Source organism: Stegostoma tigrinum, chromosome 10, assembly GCF_030684315.1.
Source record: "Stegostoma tigrinum isolate sSteTig4 chromosome 10, sSteTig4.hap1, whole genome shotgun sequence".
In the NCBI taxonomy this organism is placed as follows: Eukaryota; Metazoa; Chordata; class Chondrichthyes; order Orectolobiformes; family Stegostomatidae; genus Stegostoma; species Stegostoma tigrinum.
In genome coordinates, this window is record NC_081363.1 from 25,950,424 (window position 1) to 25,961,474 (window position 11,051).

General features: G+C 39.8%; 1 protein-coding gene across 3 annotated transcripts in view; it reads left to right on the plus strand.

Moving 5' to 3' along the window:
• The window catches only part of ddx24 (DEAD (Asp-Glu-Ala-Asp) box helicase 24), a 41,187-nt gene that overhangs the window by 29,128 nt on the left and 1,008 nt on the right, over nt 1-11,051 (plus strand). For all 3 annotated transcript variants that reach the window (XM_048537539.2, XM_048537540.2, XM_048537538.2), the window contains exons 4-8: nt 5,146-5,299; nt 6,289-6,804; nt 7,577-7,652; nt 7,919-8,107; nt 10,564-10,693. In XM_048537539.2, coding sequence (XP_048393496.1) covers nt 5,146-5,299; nt 6,289-6,804; nt 7,577-7,652; nt 7,919-8,107; nt 10,564-10,693 — 1,065 coding nt within the window. The remainder of the gene's footprint in view (nt 1-5,145; nt 5,300-6,288; nt 6,805-7,576; nt 7,653-7,918; nt 8,108-10,563; nt 10,694-11,051) is intronic.

The window sequence follows — 11,051 nt, forward strand, 5'->3', positions numbered from 1 at the left end:
AACTGATTCTGTATGCTGTACATGACCGTTGTAGCTTTCAGATTGCATTCAATGCAGTTTGAAAGCTACGACTTACATGGAAGCATCAATTTTTCCACTCTAATTTTGAGAGTCACTGTAAACAGCAGGAAATTCAGCACACTTGCATTCACATTCAGGTCTTGATTTAATTGTGTAAAAACATGCTATGTTCCATAAAATTGGACAGGATATATATAAAAAGACAAAAAATGACCAAAAATTAATTAAGAAAAATATAGAGTACAAGATAAAGCTAGCCAAGAATAATAGGACAGATAATTTGTGTTTTTATAATTAAAGAAGAGTTGAATAGAATAGAATAGAATAGAATAGAATATCCTTTATTGTCACATGTAGTCAATTGAAAAAAGTACAATGAAAAGATTTTCCAGTGTCTGCCTCTTAAGGTGCCGTCTTAGGTACAAATCTTCCTAGAATCTCTACAATGTGGAAACAGGCCATTCAGCCCAACAAGTCCACACTGACTCTCCAGATAGCATACCAGACTCACCTCCCCGCCCTCTCTCTGTAACCCTTCATTTCCCATGCCTAACCCACCTAATCTACACATCCTAAACACTGGGCAATTTAGCATGGCCAATCCACCTAACCTGGACTATGGAAGGAAATCGGAGCACCTGGACGAAATCCACACAGACATAGGGGAAATGTGCAAACTCCACACAGAACCTGGGTCCCTGATACTGTGAGGCAGCAGTGCTAACCACTAAGCCACCATGCTTGGATCTTGGAAACAAAAGAGGAATAAAAAGTAGTTGCACTACTTTACAGGGTTTTAAAAAATGTTAGAAATAAGACATCATTAAAAGATTGACATTATAGTTAGCCGAAAAGGTTTCAAATAAACATTACATTGTAGCAGCTCAGCACAGGGCACCCACACGTGTCATGACCACCTATGCCAGCATCCAGTCCCATAGCCATTCACGCACCACTCCAAGCCTCCAGTTCCCTCTGTACTAGCACTAGGCTTCTCCAAAGTGTGTTCCAGGACTGCCTGTCCAGTGTCGGTCTCTGGCCAGGACCTGCTGCTTATGCACTGCTTCGGGACTGGCTCCCCTCAAGTTGCTCCAGGACTAGTTGCCCACGTGCTGCTCTGGAGCTGTTTCCGCACAAGCTGCTCCAGGGCTAAGGGGATAAAGAAAAGAAGAGAGAACAAAAGAAAAAGAACAGACAGAGCGGAGGATTTCGGGCACAAACATCTTATTCTACCGCCATCTTGCTGGCAATAGAATGTAGGTAACTTCCCACAAACAGCGATAAATGAGGAAATAGGAGGGAAAAACTCTGGTGGGGGAGCGGCTGAGCTTGAAATCACAATCAGTAGATACTGAGTAAACTGTCCATGCTGTGGCTGATACATACCTAAATCTTGATGGGGTTTTTTTTTAAATACTTACTCATGGGACTTGGGTGTTCCTGGCTGGCTAGCATTTATTGCCCATTTATAGCTGCCCTTGAACTGAGTGGTTTGCTAGGCAGTTGAGAGTCAACTACATTGCAGTGGTTTTTGGAGTCATGTGTAAGCCAGACCAGGTGAGGATGGCAGATTTCCTTCCCTGAAGCCAAATTGGTGTGCTAGATGGGCTTTTCCAACAATTGGCATGTTCTCATGGTCCTCAGTAGATTCTTAAAAATATATAATATAAAGAATATATAATTATAATGTATTATATATTTTTCATATTATATATTAGATTTTTTGCATTGAATTCAAATTCCCCCATATACCTTGGGGATGCAAACCCAGGTCCTGAAAACATTAGCTGAGTTTCTGGATTAATAGTCATAGGGATAAAACATCTGGGCCATCACCTCCACACTAAAATTTCATTAGTGAGATAGTGAATGTATTGGTTTCAATTTTCCACAATTATCTAGATTTGGGGACGGTCCTATTAAATGGGGAGTTGGAAACATAACTCCTCCATTCAAAAAAATGTGTTGTGTAGGGGAAGGCAAAAAGCGGTAAACTATAATAGTCCGGTTAGCTTAATATCTGTCATAAGGAAAATATTATAAACTATTATCAAAGAAGTCATACAGGGCACTTGTATAGGTTCAGGATAATCAGGTAGAGTCAAAATTGCTTTGTGACAGGGAAATTGTGTTTGGCCAATCTGGAGCTCTTTTCAGGGGATAATCTGTGGTTAAACAGGAACCAGTCGATGTCATGTACTTGGGTTTCCAGAAGGCATTTGATAAGTGGCCCCATCAAAGGTTATTTGTGAAAGTAAAAGCTCATGATATAGCGTAGCAGGTTGTCATCCATAGTAGATGGGCAAACTAACAGGAAGCAGAATGTAGGTATAACAAGTTCTTTTTTAGGTTGGCAAGATTTATTGAGTGCGGTGATCGGTGCTGCGACTTTAACTTTTTTACATTTGTAAAAGTAACTTGAATGAAAGGTTGGAAGATAAGTTGCCAAATTTGCTGATAACACAAATATTGATAGTAAAGTAAATTGTGTGGAGGACACCAGGAGGCTGCAAAGATGTATAGGTTAACTGAATGACCAAAGTTGTGCCAAATGAGCTATGATTTGGGAAATGATGAAATTTCTACTGCAATTGATAAAATAAAAAAGCATACTATCTCAGCAGTGACAGATTGCAAAAGTCTGAAATGCAGAAGGATATCATCCTCCGACACTTCCGCCATCTGCAATCCAACCCCACCACCAAAGACATTTTTCCATCCCCACCCTTGTCTGCTTTCCGGAGGGACCACTCTCTCCGTGACTGTCTTGTCCGCTCTAACCCGACCACACCCGGCACTTTACCCTGCAACCACAGGATGTACTACACTTGCCCCCATACCTCCTCCCTCACCCCCATCCCAGGCCCCAAGAAGACTTTGCACGTCAAGTAGATGTACACCTGCACATCCGCCAATGTGGTATAGTGCATCCGCTGTACCCGTTGTGGCCTCCTCTACATTCGAGAAACCACTTTGCAGAACACCTGTGCTCGGTTCACAATCCAACAACTGCACCTCCCAGTCGTGAACCATTTCAACTCCCCCCTCCAATTCCTTAGATGACATGTCCATCCTGGGCCTCTTGCAGTGCCACAACGATGCCACCTGTAGGTTGCAGGAACAGCAACTCATATTCCACTTGGGAACCCTGCAGCCCAATGGTATCAATGTGGATTTCACCAGCTTCAAAATCCCCCCTCCCCCTACTGCATCCCAAAACCAGCCCAGCTCGTCCCCGCCTCCGTGACCTCTTCCTCTCACCTACCCCCTCCTCCCACCTCAAGCCACACTCCCTTTTCCTACCTACTAACCTCATCCCACCCCCTTGACCTGTCTTCCTCCCCAGACTGACCTATCCCCTCCCTGCCTCCCCACCTGCACTCACCCCTACTGACTCCATCCCCACCTCTTTAACTTGTCTGTCTCCTCTTCACCTATCTTCTCCTCTATCCATCTTCAATCCTCCTCCCCTTCTCTCTCTATTTATTTCAGAACCCTCTCCCCCTCCTGGTTTTCTGATGAAGGGTCTAAGCCCAAAACATCAGCTTTTGTGTTCCTAAGATGCTGCTTTGCCTGCTGTGTTCATCCAGCTTCACACTTTGTTATCTGCAGAAGGATCTTAACGTTCTTGTGCTTGAATCACAAAAAGATTAGTATGCAATGGCAGCAAGTAATTGGGGAAAAATATTATCACTAATCACAAGGGAAATTGAATACAAAAGTAGAGAGGTTATGCTTCACTTATACAGGGCATGAATGAAGCTGCAAATGGAATATTATGCACAGTTTTTGCTTCCCTATTTAAGGATGGATATAAATGCATTGGAGACAGTTCGGAGCAGGTTTACTAGATAAATACCGAGAACTTGCAGGTTGTCTTGTGAGATGTTCAGAAGAGGAAGAGGCAACCTGATCAAAATATTCTGAGAGGTCTTGACAAAGTCCCACTCTCTGCTACTTATTGTGTCCTAAGTCTAATCAGGTGCTTCATCAAAAACCTTCCCTCCATCAGAAGGTATGTCCAATATCTTCAACACCACTTATGACGCTTTATGTATTGAAGTAATTCGTATCCACATTCCGCAAGAAGTTTGACAGACTATGTTCAGACCTTACTGACCAAACAAGCATTATTTTTCTAATTTCCACAATATTTGTTTTCTTAGAGTAAATTTGTTAGTTTGTGGCATTTAATTAGTAGATTTCTGTTGAAAAATGCTAGAAACTAGGTGAAGACTGATCAGAATCGCTTGGAACTGTTGTCTCAGTCTGCTGTGTTCTTTGTTACACCCATTTCCTCCTCCAGTTTTAATTCTTAAAACTATAAATACTAGCATGTTTTGAAAAGATTTGTAGCTCAGGTTGAGGTTCTGGATGTAAGTTTGCTCGCTGAGCTGGAAGGTTCGTTTTCAGACGTTTTGCCGCCGTTCTAGGTAAATCACCAGTGAGCCTCCGGTGAAGTGCTGGTGTTATGTCCCGCTTTCTATTTGTCTGTTTAGGTTTCCTTGGGTTGGTGATGTCATTTCCTGCTCTTTTTCTCAGAGGGTGGTAGATGGGCTCCAAATCAATGTGTTTGTTAATGGAGTTCCAGTTGGAATGCCATGCTTCTAGGAATTCTCGTGCGTGTCTCTGTTTAGCTTGTCCTAGGATGGATGTGTTGTCCCAATCAAAGTGGTGTCCTTCCTCATCTGTATGTAAGGATACGAGTGATAGTGGGTCATGTCATACACTATCACTCGTATCCTTACATACAGATGATGAGGAAACACCACTTTGATTGGGACAACACATCCATCCTAGGTCAAGCCAAACAGTGACACACACGAGAATTCCTAGAAGCATGGCATTCCAACTGGAACTCCACCAACAAACACATTGATTTGGAGCCCATCTACCACCCTCTGAGAAAAAGAGCAGGAAATGACATCTCCAACCCAAGGAAACCCAAACACACAAACAGAAAGCGGGACTAACACCAGCGCTTCACCGGAGGCTCAATGATGATGTTACCTAGAATGGTGACGAAACGTCTGAAAATGAACCTTCCAGCTCAGCAAGCAAACTTACATCCAAGTATAAATACTGCATTCATTAATATCTCACTCTGATTCTGAACCTTTACAGGGATCAAAACTGCAACAATTGTTGGAGGAATGGCTACTCAGAAGCAGGAAAGGGTTTTGAACTGCAGACCTGAAATTGTGATTGCAACGCCAGGGAGATTATGGGAACTGATAAAGGAGAGACACCCACACCTTTGTCATTTGAAACAGCTCCGGTGAGCCAGAATCAATTTGAATGCATTGCAGGGGTGATTAGAAAGAATATGTGACCCACTCTTTGAATAGTACCATAAAATCTTTCACGTTACTTGGGGAGAAAAATGACAGGGATTTAGAGTAAGGTCTTAGAAATGCAAAGTTCCGTCACTACAATGTAAAACGTCTGCCAAAATAATTCTGATGTCCTTGAGGGAGCTTGATCCCAAAATCATCTGAGTCAAAGATGAAGGCACTACAGTTTGCAGAATTTGACGTTCTAACATACATGATTTAAACACAGACGAGGATACTGTTGCAACGTTCGCTGAAATCTAAACATGGTCAGGTAGAAAAGAAAGACATTTACCTAGTTGCCCTAATCTTTCTGCAGATTTTCATAGTGATCAGAATATTTGCAATCCATGTTAAGTTACTTCAGAGGGCAAATAAAGGGGCAACCCCTAATAAGAGTTGCTAGTTCCTGTTCTAAAATGTGTTGGTGAAGCTGTTAGATTTTTGTAACAGGTCAAGTTTTGGCTTCCCATTTCCCAATTATTTTTACCTAAATTCAGCTTCTTAAATTAACGAAGTGGCATCACGTATTCTGTACTTGTATTCAAGGTCCCTAGATTATTTGCTCAGTAACATATACCGAATCGAGCATTCAGCACCTTTTTGAGTAGTTCTACTTTGAATGGAGTATGTATCTTTGTATGAATGTCTGTTTCTGACCAAGTTAAAGTCAATATTGTTTTTACAATGTTTAGATATTTTTAGCGACTAGTTAACCAGGAAATAAAGTCCCTGATAGCTGATGTTTACTTTCAACAATGGTTAAATCTATGGATGCATGGCTGATGTGAATGTGATACAATAGATCCATTTTACAGTATTATAAAAGTGAATGATTATCTTTATTACAGTGATAGTTCAATATAAATGGTCATTAATGTACACAGTACACTGTTAATCTGCAAATTCTGAATAACTTGTCCAATTAATTTAGGTGCCTGGTTATTGACGAAGCAGATCGAATGGTTGAAAAGGGACATTTTTCAGAGTTGTGTCAGCTATTAGAGATGCTGCATGAAAAGGAATATCATCCAAAAAGAAGAATCTTCATATTTTCTGCAACTTTAACCATGGTTCATCAGGCTCCTGCAAGACTACTGGGAAAGAAGAATGTCAAAACAATAAATACAGAAACAAAATTAGAAGCCTTGATACAAAAAGTAGGCATTAAAAGAAAACCAAAAATAATAGATTTATCCAGGAAAGAGGGTACAGTTGAGACTCTCACTGAAACCAGGATTCACTGTGAAAAAGAAGAAAAAGATTTCTACCTATATTATTTCCTGCTTCAGTATCCAGGCCGAACAATGGTCTTTGCAAATAGCATAGATTGTATCAAACGTCTGAATGCACTGCTCACTATCCTAGAATGTAATCCACTGCCACTGCATGCAAACATGCATCAGAAACAGAGGTTGAAGAATTTAGAAAGGTTTGCTGAAAGAGAGAGGTAAGTTTCTAAATCTCCCAGTACTCCTGTTAAATTCTCCTTGAGTTGCTTGAGCAGTTTGCTGTGTAAGTACTGTTTACCATTGAAGTGTTGATTGCTTGGACGGAATTTCTATACATGCATATAGTTAGCTGTTTGCAAAGTATTTTCCTAGACAGTGGAGAATTACATTTAGGGCCAAATTGTATGGATATCATCGTGACTAGCTGAATATATACTGGATAATGGCAATGGAATAATAGCTGTCTTGTTCAAATAGGGCAGAAAAGGGAAATAAATTGCATGTGACAATAACTTATCTTGTTTCTCAATTACAAGTTCCATTTTTTTATTTTGGAATTTAATTAGAGCAAGTTTAATGGCAGGGAATTTGAATCCAGTAAGTGTAAATTTTATGAGATAACAAAGTGTAGAGCTGGATAAACACAGCTGGCCGAGCAGCATCTTCGGAGCACAAAAGCTGACATTTCGGGCCTAAACCCTTTTTCTGATGAAGGGTCTAGGCCCGAAACGTCAGCTTTTGTGCTCCTAAGATGCTCCTTGGCGTGCTGTGTTCATCCAGCTCTACACCTTGTTATCTCGGATTTCCAGCTTCTACAGTTCCCATTATCACTAGTGTAAATTTTATGTTGGGGAATATCAAAAAGCGTTGATAAGAGTCACATTTGTTTGGCTGGTTGAAAGATCATGCTTTTGTTGCAAAATTTGTTTTCAAAACTTTGATGTTCCTTCTGGATGCTTTTGTTAGATTGTCATTCTTATTATATTTCAGCTGTGTTTTATTAACCACTGATGTTGCAGCTCGAGGTCTGGATATTCCAAATGTACAGCATGTTATTCATTATCAGGTGAGGCTGAAACAGTGAAATTTGAACGCTTGCAAGGGTTTCCTTTAGAATAATCTATGGTTGTGAACATTTATAAATAAATTATATGGTGAATAATATCTGAATTGCAGTAAGGTTGGTAATTGTATCACAGTTCTTTGTTGGTGTTTTAATAGTAACCAAGATAAAACATGACTTGACACTTCAAGTACACCAGGAAACAGGCTTGTGATTCAAATCCGTAAGCAATTTTATCCTAATTTAAGATTAATATGCCTTTTTTATAGGTTCCCCGCACCAGTGAAGTATATGTGCACAGGAGTGGCAGAACAGCTCGAGCCACAAAAGCAGGTCTTGCATTGATGTTAGTTGGGCCAAGTGATATGATTCACTTTAAAAAGATATGCAAAACATTGGGCAAAGATGAAAATATTCCACTGTTTCCAGTACAAGCTAAATGTATGTCTGCAATAAAGGTAAATGTCAAGACAGTCTTTCTTCCAGTTTCCCACAACAGATTTGACTTATCAGCTGGTAGAAAATTAACCTTTGTCACAGAAAGAAAGTATGCCAACAGTGCATTTGGCATTAATGTTTTAAAAAACAGATTTATTTACTTAATTGAGGGTTGGGTAAATGTCTGAAGTAGAAGTTAATTTTGCTTGGCTAACTATATTTGGAGACTTCATCTTATTAAATAATCTAGTAACTTTTACTGTTCCAACTATAATAAAGTTCAATTTAAAACATTTCTCAAATAAACAGACACTTTGAATGGAATGACACATTCTGGTTATAAGTGAAACGGGAGCTGCCCCAGGTAACAATTGAGAAAGATATTGATTTATGGCAGTTGAATCAAAGTGTTCAGTAAACTCACTTGGATTTGATGTTAAAATTTTCTAATTTCAGCGTAGCAGAATAAAGAACACGAGAGTTTTGATGCTTAATTGAATTATATTGATCGGGTTCCCACTCAACTCTCTAACTTGTCCCTCAAAATTCCCATTGCCATCGTACTTGAAAATATTTCAATGTCTCATCATCACTGGATCAAAATCTTGGAACTGCCCATCAACACTGCAGAAATTGTAACCATATGCCTGAAACCAGTCAAGAACGTTGCTCATCACTGCATTAATCTGGAAAATTAACTGTCAAAACTGTGGTAAAAGACAATCAAATCCATTGTCTGCGTTGAGCTGAATTAAACCAAATCATGCATGCTCTCCTTCAGGATTAAATTGTACCTGTACTGTGAAGAGTTAAGGTAAAAACAACAAGCAGTGTAAGCATGCCCCTACAGTTTGAGACAAAGAGAAGAGTTGTAATTTTGGGGGTGGCTACTGCAAAAGGAGAGAGTCAGACACTGGGGGGGTTGAAGTAATCACAGCCCCTGCTGCTGACGGGCTCAGTAACGCCTACCCAAGTCCTCAAATAGTCAGTCCTGTCTAAATAACTGTAGAATCAAAAGTATTAATACTCTTTTACAAAACTGGTAATTGCAGCTAAATAAATTTGGGATGAATAAAGTGCTAATTTTGTTTCAAAGAATAGGATTTATTCTTATTTAGACTCATTAAAGAGCATGCTTGGCATCTGAGGCAGTGGTGCCTTAATTCCTAATTAGTTGTATTTAAATAGTGAGATATGGCAAAAATTCTCATCTGTGATGATGGGTCTCCATATTATTTTGTACTGACTTAGAATTAAGTATTACCTAGCATAATTTTCGAAGCCAAACTTGTTTAGTTTATTTTTCGTAGAACATTTTTTGGCTAGCCCTAATTGTCCTCAAAGGTGGTATGAACCACCTTCCTAATTAGTTGCAATCTGCGTGTGAAATGTTCTCCCACTTCCTTAGAGCGGAAGTTTTGTGATTTAGATGTCAGGTCAGAGTGACATACAGTTTAGAAGGAATCTAAAGTGGTGTTGGCAGGTGTCAACTAATCCTTTGCATCGGTTTTAAAGGAACATTTTTAAAATGGTACACACGGGCACTTGTCCCTACATCAGTGAAATTAACCAGACTACTTTGTCTATGGCAGTATCTTGAGCATTGTTTTAGCGTGATTTGTGTAAATAAGTTGAGTATTTCATTTCATTCTTGATTTGTACCTTAACAATAAACAGTAAAAAGGCTTTGGGTAGATTATGTCACTTGATTAAAAATTCTCAACCTTCAAACTTGGCTCTAAACAGTTTGATGGATCTGAACAGGAGATAATAAAGAGACATAATAATGTGTAGAGCTGGATGAACACAGCAGGTCGAGCAGCATCAGAGGAGCAGGAAAGCTGACGTTTCAGACCTAGACCCTTATTCAGAAATGGGGGAGGGGAAGGGAGTTCTGAAATAAATCGGGAGGGGGGGGGAGGCGGATAGAAGATGGATAGAGGGGAAGATAGGTGGAGAGGAGGCGGACCAGTCAAAGAGGCAGAGCCAGTAAAAGATGCGTGTAGGTAGGGAGGAGATAAGTCAGTCCAGGGAGGACGAACAGGTCAAGGGGGTGGGATGAGGTTAGTAGATAGGAGATGGGGGTGGGCCTTGAGGTGGGAGGAGAGGATAGATGGGAGGAAGGACAGTTTAGGGAGATGCGGTCGAGCCGGGCTGGTTTTGGGATGCATTAGGGGGAGGGGAGATTTCGATAATGAAAATAGCTTTTTCATGGTTAAGGAAGAGACAGGTCTTTTTTGTCTATCTTAGCTCTTTATTGTTGGGTGAAAATCAATTTTTATACTTGAGATTGAAAAAGCTTTATATTATTTAACTATGAGATTTACTTCTGTTTATAAAATCAGACTCACTTGTTAGATTGTTATTGTAAAATTGTTAATATTAAGGCTTTAGTAAATACTTATTGTGCACTGTTAATTTAGTGACCAGTTGAAAAAACAAGGCAGAATTAAACCACTCCTTTACCTATTCACAGGCCCGTGTCAATATAGCAAGGAGTATAGAAAAGATGGAATACCAGCACAATAAAGCACAGCAACATAACAGTTGGTTTCAGCAAGCTGCTGAAGCTCTTGAAGTTGATTTGGAGGATGATGTCCTTATGGGTAAGTATTTATCAACAGTTTAATAGTTTGGCTGAAAATTTGTATTAACAATAGCAAAGCTATAGATAATCTGGCAATAAGATGCGTAGTAACAAATACTAACAATTGAATCCTAAAGGTGCATTATCCCCTTGCCGAACAGTATCGCATACTTTCAAGATTATTAGGTTAACACTGGATTCCCTAGACAATCAACTGGTTCAGTTACTTTGCACCGCGCCCCCCCCCCCCCCTCTATTTTATGCAGTTTCATGAAGTTTTTGACTCAAATAATTCAAAAGTATTGAAATAATTAAGAGCCCAATAATAAGGCCCAAACTATGAACATCAAAGAACATGTTTAACAGGAATCTAAACT